Raw genomic sequence first — 19,557 nt, forward strand, 5'->3', positions numbered from 1 at the left:
AGCTTATATAACTTGGAAACATTGCAAAAATCAAAATGTGTTATAAAACTGTCTGCTAGACTGTCAAGAAAGAACATTAGTATTCTCTTATAGAAAACCAATATTTAAATAATGCTTAGATGGAGTCACATGGCTGGCCGCATCCTACACTTTGCTACTCTATGCATTTAGGGTGGACACTGGTCATTGATTTTAATACCCAATGTCCAATGGAGTATTGATTAATATATTTAATTTTTCTGATATCTGGTGAATGTTGTGTTTTTCAAAATGCATTATGATATTTAAAGTTGCTGTATGACATCTTGTTTAACATGAAACATGCTTGTGATTTCTTATACTGTATCTGACATAAAAAATGTGATGAAACATGTAAGAATGAGAATGATATGACAGTGCAAATTAAAGCAGAAAAAATAAGAAATACAGTCTGACAGGAAACAGAGCTAAACAAAGGCAGGTCATACTATCACTCAACAGTGCTGATAAAATATTTTATAGGTACATAAGAGAATAAAGACATACACAGGCGGGAGTAGTAAACGTCATTGCTATATATTGTGTAATCAGGTAAGCTGACTGGAAACAAGTGTCCCCTCTTCATGGGAAAGCCAGGAGCACGGTCTGGTTAAGAGACTTGTTCAGAGTCAGTGTCACTAAATGCAAATGTAGATGGAAGGCATCAAACCCCATACCTTGGCTACAGGAAACAACTCATCAGCAGTGCAGAGGCTTAATCCTGTACACGAACTGTCAAAGAAAAGATCACTGCAAGCGATAGTAGGAAAGGAGAGTCTTGAGACAAGTTTTTTCACAGAAGATAGAGAATTGAGAAAAACAAAAGACTAATGGTACACAATTCATGTAGGCCTGACCCAGGCAGCCATCATAAAATCTCCAAGAACAGAGAGGGGCTAATAATATATTCAGTTAACATTTTACTGAATCATCAAAAAGATGGATCAGGTTTCTCAAGACTGAAAGAAGATATGTCTTATTAACCTTCGCAAGAGGGGGAAGGAGCAGGGCAGAGCTGAAAACTACTGACCAATCAGTTTGACTTTAGTTAGATGTAAAATCATGTATTATACAATGTTTCTAAAAGTATCCTACTGACTTGAGCTATTTACTTGACTAAACAGAATATTTTTAGCAGTGGTAAATCACAGTTATCCTTGCAAAAAGATCTGTCTGACTGATCAAAAAGAAGTGAAACCTGTTGCTATTGTCAAATCAGTGGCAGGCTCAGAGAAAATAAAAAAATATATATTTCTGCTCCAGCCTTCTGTACTCTTTTAGGTACCATAAATATCCTAACATGCTTCCACTAAGGGTTTTCCATTCAGAAACTTTACTTATTATCATGTGAAGGAGGATCTGTTGACTGGTGCCTAATTACCTTGAACACAATTGATTAAAATCCCCTTTGGGATCACTATTTGTGTGAGAACATTATATGCTTTAATAGGAGGTCTGTCTTATCCCCGTTCTTCTGCAACTATAGAGTTAAGTTTTGCATACAAGGGGAGGGTGCAGAGAGGCGTGCAAAAATGCTTAGTTCAATGTTAGCAGGTGAACTGTACAAGAAATGCATTCTGGTTCAGCTGTGAATGAGAAATGCTTTTCCAAAACAGTCATGCAACAATCCCTCATAGCAGAACTCATAGGAGAAGCTTTTTTTTGCATACAACTGTATAACCAGTGGTGCCAAGCTCAAAATCTAGTTGTCTGCTGAATGGATTTTTCTGCAGTAGCTAAAACCACTGTAAAAACATCGTCTAGCCAATGAGATAGTTACACCTGTTGGCAATTTTTAGAAGTATATAAAAGTTTACTCATTGACAAAGGAGAAAAGGTTACAATATTTATAAGCTGCAGTGTCACATGGCACAGGTTAGCATGGATTCATGACAGGAAATGCATAATAATAATAATAATAATAATAATAAAACCCATTTATTAACCAGGTAGACCCAATGGACACACAGTCCCTTTTCAGGGATGACCTGGGAGCAATGTCTAATTAATTGACCTGCTGAAGGTCACAAGGTAAGCAGCAAATGAGAGCTGAGGGACTGAAATACTGTGCTACACGAATTGCAGCTCAGAGCCTTAACTCTCTGCAGTGAGATTTCTGTATCAGAATTCTTTGATTTTGTAATTTGTCCATTAGGTCACAGACAGATTTCAGGCACAGCACGCAACCTTCAGTGTTTGATGTGGTACAACACAACTAGTTTGTGAACATATCAGAAGAACTTGGGCTGAGTGTTATATTACTAGCATGGGTAGAACAGTGGCTAGCCAATAAGCCAATAGGACACATAAGGTTATGCCCGAGACTATTCTGATACAAGGATGGCAACCAGTGATATACCAGAGGTGTCAGTGCTGGGGGTAGCTTTTTTCAATTTCTTTATAGCTGTTATCACAGAAGGTGTGAAAAGGAAACATTTGCAATTTTGTTGATTGCACAATATTATGCAAGGATAATAAACAGGATGATGTAGGAAGGGCTACAAGAATTCATAACGTAATACCCAAGATATGACAGCATAAATTCAGTGAAAAAATATTCAAAATAATGCATCTTGAAACCAAATCCAAGAAGCTGTTCACAGCTGGAGCAGAAAACTAGCCAAAGCTAAAGATGAAATAGATCTGGGATTGTCATATCACACTACCTGAATAGAAATAAGAAGTGTGAGTGAAAGTTAGGAAGGCAAACACAGGACATTGATTCAGCTAGAAGAAAACAAATTATTATCTCACTGAACAGGCAGTTGGTAAGATATCATCTGTGATATGGTTTGCAGACTGGAAAGCTTGATAACATATGAGCACGTAGACAACAGAGACAGTACAGAGAAAATCAACCATATGGATCATATTTGGCACCAAACTTCCATATAAAGAGAGGTTTGTAAGACCTTAATATGTTAATATGTACAGTTTTGAAGACAAATCTCATGGGGGGGGGGGGGTGATAGCCTAAACTTTTAAATATTATACTAAACTATATAGATCCCAGATGAGTACCATTTTCAAAGAAAGATCTATGATGGACTAGAAAGCACAGTTGAAGGTACAAGGTAGATATGTGAGGAGAGAAACGAGAGAATACTAGGGTTCAGGCTGTGATTTGAAACAGATCATAAAAGAAACATTTAGCACAAAAACAGTAATTTTAACTTTATATAACTTCTATGTGTATTCTGTCTTTCCACTATCTCTACCAGACCTCTTCATCTAATTGACATAAGGCAGCTAATCAACTACCATGTAAATATGTGGATCTAGAAATCTCCATCGAACACACTTTTCACCGAAATGTAAACCACCAAACATACTTTCGCAAAAAAACAAACAAAAAAAACAAAATATTAATAAAAGACTACTCATGTTTTCATGTTTATGCAGGGGGGGCAAGCCCCCCCTGCACTCCCTATGTAAGGGAACGTGCCCCTCAGACACCCCTACTTTAATATTCTCACTCCAAAATCACACTTAAGTGGGGAAAAGAGAATATTCCCTTATCCCCACTGTACCGCGATCTAAGCAGCAGTTTGTGTAGTTGTACAATCTACATCAAATGTTGATGTACAACTGAACCTACATGCAAACAACTGTTTGCTTATTTACCTTCTGGCAAAAGTGCATTTTCGATAAAATGCACTTTCGCAAATTTGAGCTCGCCCATTTACGTTTCGGTGAAACGTGTGCCCAACGGAAAGTCCTAGATCCATATATGTACATGTATGCATTTATTTATTTTTTTTGGAACATTATATTTATCATTTAGTAGTTTCTTTTCATTTCCCTACAACTATTTATATCATTACTTGTTTTCCTCATCTGTGTAGCTCAGTATTGTTGTTTGTTCTAATTCTTCCATTTTCATATGTGTACAGTTAATGCTTTTCTACCAAGGACACCACTGAAATGGGGCCTTGGCTCAGTCAGCCTATCCTGTTTATCAAACAAGAAACCATTAAATAAATAAATAATACAATTTACGAATGCACTGGGCCAGACCAGACATAAAGCAATTCTTATGACCACCGTGGAAAAAGGAACAAAATATATTAATTAAGTAGGTCCTACAGCTTACCTAGTATGTTGAGAAATAGGGCCAGATTCCAAAAGGGCTGCTCTCAGTCTAAGCCTGCCGTGATTCCAAAAGACTTGTTTTCAGTATGAGAGATACTTTGTTGTGAGGCCTATATATAAACAGGCTTGCACCAGGGGCCTGATTCCAAAAGAATCATTTACATTGACAATGGTCACTTACACTGAGAGCAAGTGTTTTGGAATCAGGCCTGGACAATGTAGCTCTCAATCACTTAGCACAGAAACCATGGACAAAGCCAAAAATAGTTGGTGGACATAGGACAACAATCATGCCCAAAGTTTAAATATTGCCTTTATATATATTTAGAAAGCTGATAGAAAAATAGATTTGGCATTAACATGAATTTTCTGAAATGTGTGTCACTATCTAGTGATTGCAGTCCTAAATCTGATTTCCTAGAAAACCACAATGTTTTTGAAGAGTAGACCAAAAATTTGAGGCAGAATCAGGGATAATCTGTGAAATCAGGGATACCTGAGAAGTATGTCTGACTGTTTAGGAAGCCATTAGCAGCAATCAAACTGTACACTTCTGTGATTTTCTGAGTTAATGTATTTGCTTAAGTGATTTAGGCTCACGTCTTTACATTAATTACTTTTGTCCTAGTGCATACTGGTAATTGTTTCTTGTTGATTTCTAGTAGTGTCAGTGATGTAATACTTTGGTGCAGAAGGCTGTGGGTTCTATTCTCCTACCAGGTAAATCATTGTGCAGAATAACGGGGATGCTGCACTCCTGAGTGTGTCAGCTTTCAGATGTGATGTTAAACTGAGGTGCCATCTGCTTGAGTTGGTTGTAGCTCAAGTGGATGTTACGAAATCCTATGGCACCTATTAAACACCGGAAGTTCCCTGATGCCCTGGCCAAATTTCCCCTAGTAGTATCAATATCACCTCAGGTCTCCCCTGAAAAGAGACTACAAGCCTACTGGGACTAACCCAGTCAACAGATCAGATAAAAGATGTGCTGTGCCTTTGTACTGCCTCCACCAAATAAACTGAAATTCATATCAACTACATTCAACCACAGAGCCTTAATACATGTTTCACACTGTTTATAATTTTACTACTGAGAGTATCCATATTACCCATCATTCTTCACAGTTCATTTATGCTTCAAAGGTTAGTCATCAGCAGGGGTTAGATTCTAACAGCACCTTCCAAATACAGTTATGAGACGTGAACATTTCCTACTAGTTGTTGTTGTCTTTCGGCTTTTCCTGGTTAGGGGTCTCCACAGCGGAACTCCGGTCCGCTAATGATTGGCAGTAGATTTTCACGAACTACAAGGTGCCAGCTTGATGTTCAAACTTCAACGAAGGCATGCCCATTTACGCATGTCTTTCGAATGCCCACCCAACTGCAGGAAGGACATGCAGACTCCACATAGAAGGCACTCCCCACACTCCAGCCGAGAATCGAACGGGATAAGCTCTTGTTGTGAGGCAACAACGCTACCGCTGCACCACCGTGGAAGGATGTTTTTCAACCTCCTAGTGCTTCCACTAAAATGGCACATATTCTAAACTGAAAGTACTGTTGGACCTAAACTGCACCAGATGAGCAAAATTAAACTTGTGCAAAGTATCTATATGCTGCAGCTATACATCCTCTCTCTCTCTCTCTCACTCAGTCTGTCTCCCTCTCTCTCTCTCTCTCCCAAAAGTTTAATTGGCTGAAATATTTCCCTTGGCTGACTAGTGCTAAGCAATAAGCCCTTACTTTTCACACAGATGATATGAAAAACCTTGCGACATCAGTAAATGGGTAACAGCTTTTGGCTGCCTCCTGTAAAAACACAGTCTAATAATATATATAGGAAAATCATTCTTAAAATCAGAAAGGGAAATACATGACATAAAACCAGTAGTGAAATAATCTTTTAGTTCCTTAATGTGGCTCCCTGTCTATATTCTGTGGTGGTACAGTGGTAGTGTTGCTACCTCACAGCAAGAGGTTCTCCCGTTCGATTCTCGGCTTGGCTTGGGAGTGCCTTCTGTGTGTAGTCTGCATGTCCTCCCTGCAGTTCGATAGCGTTCCAAAGATGTGCGTGTGTAAATGGGCATGCCTTCGTTGAAGGTTGGGCGTCGAGCTGGCACCTCGGCATTTCGTAAAAATCTACTGCCAATCATTAGCGGACCGGAGTTCTGCTGTGGCGACCCCTTACCGGGAAAAAGCCGAAAGACAACAACAACAACGTGGCTCCCTGTCTACGGTAGATATTGCACTGCTCTTCCATGAATGGGAAATGAAGCTTTACTTTCTGACATGTGTTTACTATAGACATTGCTGTTAATATGGGCCAGTTAGCAACTTATCTGACTCTTTATATGAAAGGTAACAGAGTTCTAGTACCGTAACTAAAGTGGGTTTTAAAGATTCACATTAGCACTTGCTGTAGTAGCATTGTTACAGTGCAGAATGACTACATGTCTTAACATCTGCAAACTGCTGCATTTTTGGGGTCAGCAAATCTTGTTTTTCAATCCCTCATCCCAGCTTTCCTTACGTCATAAGAGTTTAATCTGAATTATATTTCTGTTCTCCATCAAGTAAGGGCAAATCAGAGAAATCCTTCCTTCAAGTTTAAAACTATATTCTGCTCCAGCTATCAATAAGACTTTGAGACAAAGCTACTGATTTCATATCAGCATTTGCCGAAGAATAAAATAGGGTCTGACATTCCTGATTCTGCAGTTTGGGATTTTTTTTACACTGATCTTTAATGTTTCATACTAACCAATCTTGCTATCAAATATACCTCATCTCACAAATTAGGTTATTCAAAAACAAAAAATAAACGCTATTACCAAAAATATTGCGGTTACTTACTAGATATAATTCTCAACAAATAAAATTCACCCACAAATTGACATGAAAAGCTAACCTTTTAATAAGAAATGAATGTAGTATAACCAGTTTTCTTGCATCTTCCCCCTTCTTAGTATATGTGTAACTAGATATTTTCCCTAACCATACAATAAATGGTTGAATTTTTATCTTTACTTTCTATAAAGACTATCCCCATTCCACTATCCCTTATGAGACCAAATGAACATAAGAATTCTCATACTCTACTTGACGATGTAGTGACTTCTAGTGTATATATTGTATATATATATATATATATATATATATATATATATATATATATATATATATGAATAATTTTCTCAAAACGAGATTGTTGTCTGTTTTCTTTAGATATGTATTTGTATTGTTTATTTGTGTTTATGAATTATTGTATTGTTGTTATTATTTGGAAAAAAAGAAAATTGAAATAAAGAGATTTTGGAAAAAAAAATGTTTCATACTAACCATGGGATTTTTTTATACTGATCTTTAATGTTTCATACTAACCATGGGATTTTTTTATACTGATCTTTAATGTTTCATACTAACCATGGGATTTTTTTATACTGATCTTTAATGTTTCATACTAACCATGGGATTTTTTTACACTGATCTTTAATGTTTCATACTAACCATGGAATAAATTATTTTCTTGCATTCAGTTGTGAAATGTAGAATGCACCAGTAATGCTGCATTCTTAAAAGCTATTTTCTACATTTAAATGGACTTATTACAAGTGTAAAACCCTACTGTTTTTTTTTTCCAAAACACATGCAAGGAATAGTACAGTCAATTGGTTAAATAAACAGAATCTAAATGTCACATTTTTTACAGTAAATTTTCAGTTACTGGCATTTGCTATTTAAATTTATTTTCATTGCTGGAGTACTTGGGCTTAGTAGATGAACAAAACAATTAGAACCACAAATGGCAGTTGTTATTTCTGCTTATAATCATTTATTTGATTGTATGCTGACGAAGAATCACCTGCAAGCAAACGCACACACACACACACACACACACACACACACACACACACACACACACACAAATACCGCACTTTCTGGCTTCTGACACTTATTTGTCTGCTAACACGGTAAATGGGCTAGCTGTTGGACCCGTCTTGGCTATGACCTGCTTACTACACAAAGACAAAGGTAGGTTCATTAGTGAGGATATGGCAGTTTATCTCATTGTATAGCACTTACCCACATAGTATGGAACACAGACATACTGTCTATGTTCAGCTAAGTGAAAGGAAGAAAAAAACAAAATGTGATTTGCATTCAAACTGTATACAGTTAAAAGACAGTGAATTGCTGCCATTTTAGATCCTATTTCTGTGGGGGAAGAACAGCATTAAATCTGTGAACTCTGCTTCACAAATCCACAGCAGCCAAACACTCTTTTCTAGGAAAGTAAACTGGTTAAACTAGAAAGCACCACACAAATTAACTGTGCTAAGATGTTCATAAAATACTACCAATGTTTTTCCTGTTTGTGTACTGTGACCTTGTGACCACACTTGAAGTTACATCATTTAAAAGCCCACAAGGAGACAAACACACATATACACATGTGCGCGCACGTGTGGGCACTTTATCTAGATATCTGAAACATGAGTCTCCATGTCAGTTTCATCATAAAGCTATACATTTGTAATCCTGTATGAAGCAAACTCTTACATATCCCGAAGCAAAGTCTTTGCTAACCCTAAATAGAGTCAATCTGCATACCTCTGCTGTTTCATTTATATGATGAAATCTGATACATGCTATTAAAAAACTACTGACAACCTTTAACATCCAAAATGTTCCAAACTGTTTTTCCACATAAAGGTATATGCTGATCTTTACACATGCTAACTTTATAAAACGTTATTAGAATATTTCATTTGTAGAGATGTTAGGAATGAAAATTAAAAAAAATACAAATTAATTTCTTTTTTCCCCTTTTTCTTAGCACAATTTAGACTCTATATTCCTACAAAATGACCATTACTATTAATAAACCTATACCAAGCAAATCTGCTGGGCATTGTCTGTATTCGTTCAAGGTTGCTAAGGCCTGGAACTCCTTACCTGTATCCATCAGGTCCTATACCCTCCCTCCCATCTTTCAAAACCACTCTGAAAGACCTCCTACCTAATTCTCTTCCTTGACTTTGTATTAGACTAACTTACCTTTAATTTCTCTATAAACTGTCTAAAATTTCTCTAAATATTAAATGATTGTCATATACCTTGTATCAATTCTTAACCAATGTGTTTATATTATGTCTGATTTGTTATAATTATTTAAACTGCAGATGTTTTTGTTTTATTTTTGAGGATTGTATAATTATTGCTCTGAAAATGTTTTGTAATAATTTGGAGCTTTTCTCCCCGGGCCTCTGCTGAAAATGGGCTTCTACCCAGTCAGACTTTCCTGGTAATCAAACGTTAATCAGTCAATCAATAAATAAATAAATATGAACATTGATGCCATCTATTTTTTACTAAATATATTTGTTATATTATAGCAGCCAGAATGGAAAAAAGAAATCTTGGTTTAAAAACCTTCCAGTTCTTTTTTTTTTTTTTTTCTTTATTAAATCTTATTGTTAGTCCATTACTTGTGTTCTCTTAAGCACAGCTGCACACAGATTACAGCTAGGGTACAATATACTGTAATTGTCTGTCTCTAAAATAGCTCTGGTAATGTGCTTATTGTTTTTATAGAACTGCTACAATTGTAGTTTTTTGATCTTTGTTTAAATCTGGACTCTTACTAAATATTTCAGGCCATGACATCTACACTTACTTTTTGTAGATATCTGCAGAAAATAAGACTCAAGAGTAGTGCTGCAAATAATGATCTAAACTTCTGTAAACACACATAGAGACTGTTTTCCTCCATGTAACTCTTCAATTGTTCCACACTTGTTCCATCAGTTAGCATTATCACTGACAATCCTGACAAAGTAGTACTGTCTGAAACACTACTCACAAAGCTGCACATATGTTAGTCTAACAGCAGGAGGCACTGTGTTACTAAATTCTGAACGTAGTCCTATAACTTTACAGAAATGGGCTGATATCCACAGCAATTTATGTGTCATTATCAGTACTTCTGGTCTTCATGATGCAGAATTTTAAAGTTTTCTTTTGGCTAATTACATGATAGCTACAGTACCTTCAACTCTAACCTTTCTGTAATTGATAGCAACAGCTTAACTGGCAATATATGTATGTGTGTGTGTGTGTGTGTGTATATATATATATATATATATATATATATATATATATATATATATATATATATACATACACACACACACACACACACACACACATATATATATATATATATATATATATATATATATATATATATATATATATAAAATGCATCTTTGTAGTAAAAAAGTGATTCATTTAAAGTGGTGGTGATGATAGAATCAGGATATTGTATTTTCACAAGTGCTCAGAGTTTGAGTAAATAAGAACTTGTCAGAATTTCTATCAAATACAATGTAATTTAATAAGACATTTACATACTGCAAACAACATTTCTCACTCCTTTACTCACTGGACTGGACCCCAGTCAAAATGCAGGTAGATTTATCCATCTCACAAACTCTTGACTGGTGAAACCTATTCTCTTTTAGGGCCCAAATAAAAACATCAACAATCATTATTCCTGCTTTGAGTCCAGTACCAAGAATACTGTAATTCCCAGGATTTTCAGCAGAATAAGGAAAAAAAAAATCCTAATTCACTGAACCAGTCAAATTACCAGCCTATCAGAAAAACTTAAGCAACCATTTTTTTTTTTTGTAAACATTATCATCAGAACAAAACAGATCTCATTATTTAACTGAAAACAAGGTTAGACACTGCTGTTTAATTATTTTTATATGATGTAACCACATCAGTATTTTCAAAACTTTTTAGGCTAACTATAGATGTTAGTTCCATCTTTATGTTCTTTATACTACAGTATTATAATGATGATATGTTTTACCTAGACAATTGGTAGACCTCGGTGGTGGTGCTGCGGTAGCATTGTCGCCTCACAGTAAGACGCTGTTCGGTTCGATTCTCAGCTAGAGCATCTTCTGCGTGGAGACATGCGTGAACGGGTGTACCTTCGTTGAAGGTTGTGTGTCAGGGCTGGTAACTCAGCACGTAAAAATCAACTACCAATCATTACCGGATCAGAGTTCTGCTGTGACGACCCCTAACCGGGCAAAGCCGAAAGACACAACAACCATAAATTCACCCCAGAGGTGGCACCTATGTCCCTCATGGACAGGGGCAGTTGTTGCTGATCATAGGCTCGCTCTGCGAATCACGACCATCTAACCAAGGTCAATTAGGGAACACAGGTATAAATAACTTGGCTAGACTTATAAAGGCCTTGGGCCATTAGCCTAATAACTTCCTATGAATCTATGAGCCTTTATTGATTTATTAGGCTCTGTACAAGTTGCCTGGGTCATGACTGAAATAGTTCCATTGTTCATCAGGACTTCTATTTTGGCCATAAATAAATAATTAAACAAATGCATACATACACAATGAAGCAATACCTTACTGCAGGAAGAAAGGGGAAATTATTTTTTTTCAGTAACAATTAAATTGTTTTTACACTTTCGTTTTGTTTCAGTTATAGTTAATTTGTCCTTACATTTTGATGAGCAGATTCTGTGATAGCAGATATTTACATCTTGATGAGCAGATGCACGCTAACAACCATCTCATTCGCTTAACAGGTAGCACGCTCACTTTTGGTGTCCAAGAAGGCTGTAGGTTCTAGCTCCACACCCACTACTCACAGTGTAGTGCAGCATAAATGGGGGTGGGGTGGGGGTGCTGCTCTCCTGAGTGTGCTGTCCTTCTGATGTCATGTTAAACCGAGGCCCCATATGCTTGAGTTGTTGGTAACTCAGATGTATACAAAAGATCCCACAGCACTTATTGAAAAAGTATAAGACATTCCCTAATAACTTGGCCAAATGTCTCTTAGTCATTCTTGGGTCTCCTTTGAAAAGAAATCATTGGCTTAATGGGATTAAGTTGGTCAACAAAGTGTAAATAACAAAAAAAAAAAAAAAAAAAAAAAAAATATCTGAAGTACCCCTCATTGCATGAAAAACAAATTCAGATAAGTAGCCTCATACATCTGCAACAGACTAACAAATGAAACAATCATTTGGATAAATACAGTTCTAAGGTGATGGCAGGTCAACTATTTCTGGCAGAAACTGTTAACTAATTTTCTAAAGTACTCACTTTCTACCTTGCATACATAAAATATATTTTTTTCACTTTTTCATTAAGAAAGTTCTGTACCAAATAGAACTCTGTCATTGCTACAAATACGCACACCTTTCTCTTGGAAAGGTTGCTCCTTGTGTACGTCTCTTTATTCTCATACATTATCAGTTTTAAGACCTCATTAGCTGGGGCTTCACAAATAATCAGCATGTTATAATTAACTGGCAATTCCGATCACTGCTGAGATATCACAATCCTTGTACTCCTAAGACATTATAAAGTTTTAAATGTACAGCAGCTGTAGGATCTTTGTTGCAAGTTCTTGTCGTCAAATGACATGTCTTAAAAGTCACAACATCAAACATCAGAAGAGAATAAAAGCAATGTTTCATATGTAGCATTCAGTGCATACATACATGCACAAACACAACCACACAGATTCACAGACCCAGACAGATGGACACACGCACATGCTTGTGTGAGCACACATACACCACTTTGTAAGATGTTAACTGATACGTAAATCTGTTTACTATTTGCTATTATTTTTAAGGCAAAAAGATCTGACCAAACTGTAGTTCTTCATAATTTAATTTCTTCCACATTACTGTTGCAAATAAGCAAAGCTAAACCCAGCATAAAAAAAAAAAAAAAACTTACCTGCATATTATTAAACAGTAGCTGTGTCCAGAACAGATCACTTTCCAAGAAGCATTATGAAATGATGATTTAAAAAAATCATTATCCATTTATTGCAATATAAATAGCTCTCAAATAGATCACTGTATTGTCCGTATAAAAATAAGAAAACTAAAACTGCAGCTGTACAAAATAACACATTGTGATATAAAGGGATTTTATAAAGGGATTTTTGCAAACTATATTAGCTAGAACTTTCTTTTTTTAATTTTTAACTAAGTGTACTGAACACAGTTTATTTTATGCTATACAAGAAGAATGAAGCAATATTTTTCTTAAGACTATTGTTTCCAAAATGCATTCCTCATTCCCAGAGTACTGTGTTCCACAGTGTGCTAGGCATTCTGTCAGTATCAGCATCTCTCAGAACTGATAACATCTACAATCTAAATCTGTGGAAAGATTACGCTTATATTTTAAAAGTACGAGCAAAAAGCAGTCTGTGTATATACACAAATTAAATGTGTTTTGCCCATTTGCCACTATTTCTTGAACCTTGATACCAAAAGTAATTTTTCCAAGTCAGCCACAGTAATTATCAAACACTGTTCCCTTAGGTGTTAAAAAAATTGGGTAGCACTTAAAAACAAATTAAAGACAACAAGCATAAATCCAAAAAGAGATGCATTTTTATGTGCAGCATAATTTGTCTACTAACAATTCATTCTTGGGAGGTTGCTTCATGCCTTTTAGACCACAGCTCTTCTGAATCTAGTTACTATTATTTCAGTTTTAAACCAGTATCTGATGCTGTAAATGTACTTCCTTTATGTAGCCATTGTACATTCCAGTATCTGAAAGGGAGATAAAAGTAAATGTCAAACAGTTTAAGCGTCTCCACCTTGTGAGTTAAAATTTGAATGTTAATAAAGTTACTTAAAGGACAAAAGTAAACATAAAGTGTTGCTGCGCTGTTGATTATGGCAGAAATTCTGCCTAAAGTTTTAATGGAAGACCACCCAGAATGATCCATGGAGTAGTCCAAGACTAACCCAGCTAGTCATATGCCATGTGGCGATGGTACTGGTTGAACTGGCACTGCTGTCGATCCCCCCCTGGCCTTCCACCTCCTGCTGTTGTAAACTATCATCCTCATCCTCATATGCATCATCATGTTCAGTAGGGCTGTTTGTGGTTTGGTCTGGTTCACCCCTGAAACACAGCTTACCCATGTTAGCTTTGACTACTTCACAAAAGGGTCGTTCCAGGCCATCACATACACAACTGTCAAGCAGACGACCAGTAGGAAGGCTAAGTAGGGCTTGGATGGTAGCTCGGCAAGAAGATCCACACTGTCGGCCATTGAAGAGCTGCCCACAGTTAGCCAGGTATGCAGCCAGCGCAACCTGGCAATTTGGTTCACTCTCACAGTGTTGGCGAGCTTCTGTACAGCCCAGCTCAGATGAGTCAGTTTGATGACGACGTGGCAAGCATGGTTCAATTGCTTGCTGTATCCTATGGCATTGTGGATCTTGACCACAGTCACACCGCTCCAACTCAGGCCCATGGCGAGTCTGGTTGAGCCTTACCAGTGCCCCAATACAGTGACTTGGGCACTGCTTCCTCACTCCTCTCACAAATGATTCACAGGCCGCTGTATACTGGCTGTATGCCAACTCACACTCCCTCTCATGTTGGCATCGTAGCACCACCTGCCAGCACTCATGTTGTCGCTCACTCTTCATTACCACTGCTATCCACAACATGCTGGCTAGCAGCTTTATCAACAGTTCCATTTCTTGGCTGCTTTATTGTGACCTCAAATGCTCCAGGCAGTCCAGCAAAATGCTGTCTGTGACCCTGTTCAAATCATGTTTTTCTTTCACATCTGAAGGTTCCAAGGGGTAGGTAGCCAAAGGCTTGTAACACAAGCTTGAGACCAGCATCTGCACTGCTGCTGTAGTATCTCCAGAGCTAGACGTCAGAATCAGGTTATTCCAGAAAGAAATAAAATAACCAAAAAACAAGGGACTAGTCTGGTTTTCTGTGTCTGCAACCTTTAGTCTGTGCAGCAGAATGCCTCAAATGAGTCCTTGGCTGGGAAGGTTATCCACAAGATAAGGGCAGAAAATCCAAACAGAAAGGCTCCAAAGTTTAGTGAGAGAGACAGAAGTAACTTCTTTGCTCTTTCTTCCACTCCTGATTTTGTGAGACCCAAGCAATGGGATCTTAACAGAAGAAGAAAAGCTAAATTTGTCTCGGTTTGAACAGAATGCAGTGTCTTGTTGATGCTAAACAGTCTCTGTTCTGAGAGCACCTCCAGCTTTGTCTCTTGGCCTCTGTTCCACTTCACGCTTGATTTAGCTTTTCTACAGCTCCAACTTCAGCAACACAGACCAAATACCTCCCCCTTTCAGCTTCCCTCTCCCTCCCCCTCCCACTCCCCCTCCCCCTCTCTATCTCTTTCTCTGTTTTTCTTCCTCCCTCACTTTCTCTTTCTGTTGAATATTAGGTATCAAACATCAGTGAAAGTTTTTCTATGACCACAAACAACTTCTGTGCTTCCCTATATATTACATTTACCACAGAAACATAACAGTTCAGTTTTCTCAAAGCACACCTCACCTACTTAAAGTACTTTACCTTGAATAGATACAATCCCTTTGTATCTGCACTTTAATTTCTGTTTCAGTGACCATCTGTTTCTCTTAACCCCACAAATCCTCCTTAAAATTTTCTACATTTCTTTCTCTTTCCTGTGTCTCATTTTTGCTTTACTACCTGCTTCTAAAATCAAAGAAAAGATATGAAAATCATGGAAAACTATCCAGCATTAGAAACCATTAAAATATTTATTACATTCACCTAAGCTGTTGTAGTATATGGCCAGAAAATGCTTTCCAAAAAAAAAAAAAACTTGCCAGCATTATTTACCTGAAACTCTGTGTCTCAAATTTTAATGGTTAGAGTGCTAGTTCTAGGAAAAGCATGATTATTTTATACAGTAAGTGTGCCCGTGTATGTGGGCATGCATTGTTGTGTATTTTACACTCCTGTAGATACACAGAGAGAGAGAGAGAGAGAGAGAGAGAAAGAAAATTGCATAGAAAGATACATACATATTTTATTTTACTTTAAGCAGTCAGGTAGACTAGGTTAGAAGGACTCCTTTTTTACCCACAGAGTTCTTAAAAGAACAACATTCTAAATGCAAAGTTACAAGGCATTTTCTAGAAAACAAATTAGAAAATCTACCTTACAGTTAATGTCCAAATATTATAGAAGGGAGGCAGCTCTACCTTTACACCTCCACCTTAGCAAAAGAGATAGATAAAAGAGATAGATAGATAGATAGATAGATAGATAGATAGATAGATAGACAGACAGACAGACATAGATAGATGATAGACAGACTACTAGGTGGGGTAGATGGACAGATGACATAAAACAGACTGACAGAAAGGCAGCCAGGCAGACAGCTCAATTTATCTAGATGAGAGTTTCTTTTAGCTATTTTACCAGGGCAGGCACTCTAGCCTAAGATGGAATCTTTCCGGGTATGCTCTGGAAAAGAGAAGAAAAAATGAACATATTTAGTAACACAAAACAGATATAAATAAAATATGCATTCATTTCTAATTCCTTATGTTATTTTGTGGGCTAGTTAAAATAATCTGTAGAGCAGATTGACTTAATAAATTCTGGAATGTGTCAAGCTCTGTATTATTATGTCTTTGCAGTATCCAGTGCCACATTCTCTGATTTTTTTTAATAAGCAAATAAAACAATGCACACAGCAAAGCAGTAGAAGAAATAAATGAATAGGTGCAAGCCAGTGAACTAATGTGGGACTAGAAAAAGTGTGTGAGCTTTACAAAAGAAAGGGCAAGAAAGATAGCGAGATGAGGGAAACAGATTTAAAATGCCCATAAAAGTTATTTGATTTTGAAAATTATGTGTATTGTTTTAGGTGAATAATGGCTGAATTCATGCATTTACGCAGTGATACAATAGCATGAAAAATACAAAAGCAAACAGACAGTGATTGTACAGGAAGAGATGTAGGCTGAGTGATGGGGATTCCTGGTAAGGAATTATATATATATAACCAAACCACAAACAAAAAAATGAATGAACTTAAACAAGGATGCCAGTTGTTTATTAAATAAAAGGATAAAACCAAGAACTGAGCGTTTTCGGCTTATACTTTAAAAGACTTCATCAGAGTATTAATCTGGTGAATCCAAGTGTAATAATTAAAAACAAGTCACCAATCAGAAATAAAAGAGGTTAATTAATAAATGGGACAATTAGTTTCATTCCATAGTAGTTCACACTGATTAAATATGACTAAAAATACATTAGTTAACCAAAGATATCTACATTTAGCAAAGTGCTAGCACTATACATGACATTATTTTTGCAGTGTCAGATTATATCTGATTTTTGTCATCAATACACTAGAAATAGACACTGTGTCATTAATGCCTGGTGCAGCTGAGACTTTATTTGAGTTCAAGGAACATACTTGGCAGTTGAGGCTTAATGAAAAGCAATAATGATAATATTAGGGAAATTATGCAATCTGAATTTTATGTGCAATTTTATTTCAAAGTAGCACACAAGCATTTACAGACACCAGCTGATATTCAAAGACTCAAAGATTCAAAGCAGCTTGTGTACTATGCAACCATGTTGTGATATACAGAACCTTCTGTTGCTTGTGAGTGCGCTCCATGAAATTGGGCATTGAGGGTTTTGGTTCCATATTCGGATGTAGTTCTTGGGGCATCGCTTATACTGACAAGGTCCCTTAAGTAGCCTGGTATATTGTTCCTTTATAATACTTACAGTACTTCAGTAGGCAAGTATTGTAAAGGAACAATTACTGTACTCTGTTCTACGCAAATTACCCAAAATAACAATGTAGCAAAATATGAAGTGTGCACCGGCAGGCAGCAGCATTCACCTATGCAGTGTCAGTGGTGCAACAGAATTATGGAGGATGAATCCCTTCTGCTGCAGAAGTATTTCACTAGAAAAGTGCTGAAAGACCAGAAGGCTGTGGGTTCTGTTCCTACTCCCGATGATTGGATTCCTGACAATGCAGTGCAGCACTTTGGGTGCTATACTCCTGAATGTATTGGTCTTTGGATTAGATATCAAACAGATGTCTCATCTGCCTGAGATGGTGGTAGCTCAGGTGGATACAAATGATCCCATGGCACCTATTGAAAAGAGTAAAGGAAGCTCTCCAACACCCTGGTCAAATTTCTCCTAGTAGAAGAGATAGGCCACTAGTCTAGTGGGACTAACCTGGTGACAAAAGGATGAATAGACTTATTTATTTTATTTATTTATTTTACAGATTGTTTACTGGGATAGTCCATTGGGCCAAGAAGTACCTGTTTTCAATGGAGTCCCGGGGAGAAAAGCTCCATAAACAGCAATATAATATGAAAACAATGCATTTACATTTTTGTAATACTGTTGAAGAACGATGATATTACATAACATGATAAAAATCTACGATTGCAGTGAAAATACAGTTAATAAAGAAAAAGGAAAATTTACACACACACACACACACACACACACACACACACACACACACACACACACACACACACACACACACACACACACACAAAACAGTTAATTAAGATAAGAACAAAGATGAATACATAAATAAATAAATAAACAAATACATAGGGAGATCTGCATAGGAGAAGCAGGGCAGCTTTGCCCTGTACAGAGTGTCGATCCAGATGAGTAGTACTGTATGGGAATGTGTGGTTCTTTTCTCGGGGGGGGGTGTTTTCCACTATTGGGGAGGACTCTGTTCCTGTGTATAGTCTGCAGGACCTCTGCTACAGTAGGGTGTTCAACTGAACAATGCAAGACTGTTCATTTGAGAAAATCAGGGTAATGAGATGTTATCCTCATGGGAATGAGCATGACTTGGAATCACAAACCGTGTGACAGTACAACTCAACACATTGGTGCAATACAAGCCGCTTCACTGTGCTGATATTTGTAAATCCCAGCCATGGTTAACCATGAAACAGTCTCAGATGACTGGTGTTAAGTGCTTGGTGTATGCAATGAGTTTACTTAAAAAGGTGATTTTTTTGATGCATAAAGGTTATAAAAAGTCTTATGTAGTGTAATTTGCGCTTATTGACAAGTTACACAAAGGAATATGAAGTTACCTTTTTCACTGGAAAGAGACTGTTAATTATGTCAGAAATCATTTTTATATTAAAATTCTACATGCCTATAAATGAAGTATCCAAGTAATGTCAAATGCTTTCTGTACTATAAGAATTTATTTGTTTGGTGATTTACACATAAGCTTGTTACACAAAAGAGCAAAAGTGACTGGCTTCATAGCAGTTGATTTCCCACAGATGGATGGATAACCAAATTAATGCATAATTTTATTTATTTATTTTATTTATTTACATTTGTTTACCGGACATTCCAACTGGACACAGGTCCTTTTTCAGTGAAGGCCTGGGGAGAAAAGCACTACAGAACAATAAATGAGCAGCAGAGTACATGAAGAACAATTGAATATATACATACAATAGCAAATAATACATACTGCAGCAAACATTAGCTATACATACAATATGAAACATAGTAATGAACAGATATACCAATATCTAG

The 19,557-nt window shown here is 36.8% G+C and overlaps 1 protein-coding gene across 1 annotated transcript; it reads right to left on the reverse strand.

Annotated features, from left to right (window-relative positions):
• Positions 1-12,981: 12,981 nt before the first annotated feature.
• Positions 12,982-15,240, reverse strand: LOC122806617 (growth arrest-specific protein 1-like). Its single transcript, XM_044077187.1, has one exon. The coding sequence runs from the start codon at positions 14,679-14,681 to the stop codon at positions 13,890-13,892; it is 792 nt and encodes a 263-aa protein (XP_043933122.1). The 5' UTR covers positions 14,682-15,240; the 3' UTR covers positions 12,982-13,889.
• Positions 15,241-19,557: the final 4,317 nt, after the last annotated feature.

The sequence above is a fragment of the Protopterus annectens genome, chromosome 7.part0 (assembly GCF_019279795.1).
Source record: "Protopterus annectens isolate FY-2018-M chromosome 7.part0, PAN1.0, whole genome shotgun sequence".
NCBI classification, from domain to species: Eukaryota; Metazoa; Chordata; order Ceratodontiformes; family Protopteridae; genus Protopterus; species Protopterus annectens.

What these genes read in the sequence shown, in the direction of transcription:
- LOC122806617 (XM_044077187.1), bottom strand. Translation starts at nt 14,681, where the DNA reads ATGGAACTGTTGATAAAGCTGCTAGCCAGCATGTTGTGGATAGCAGTG.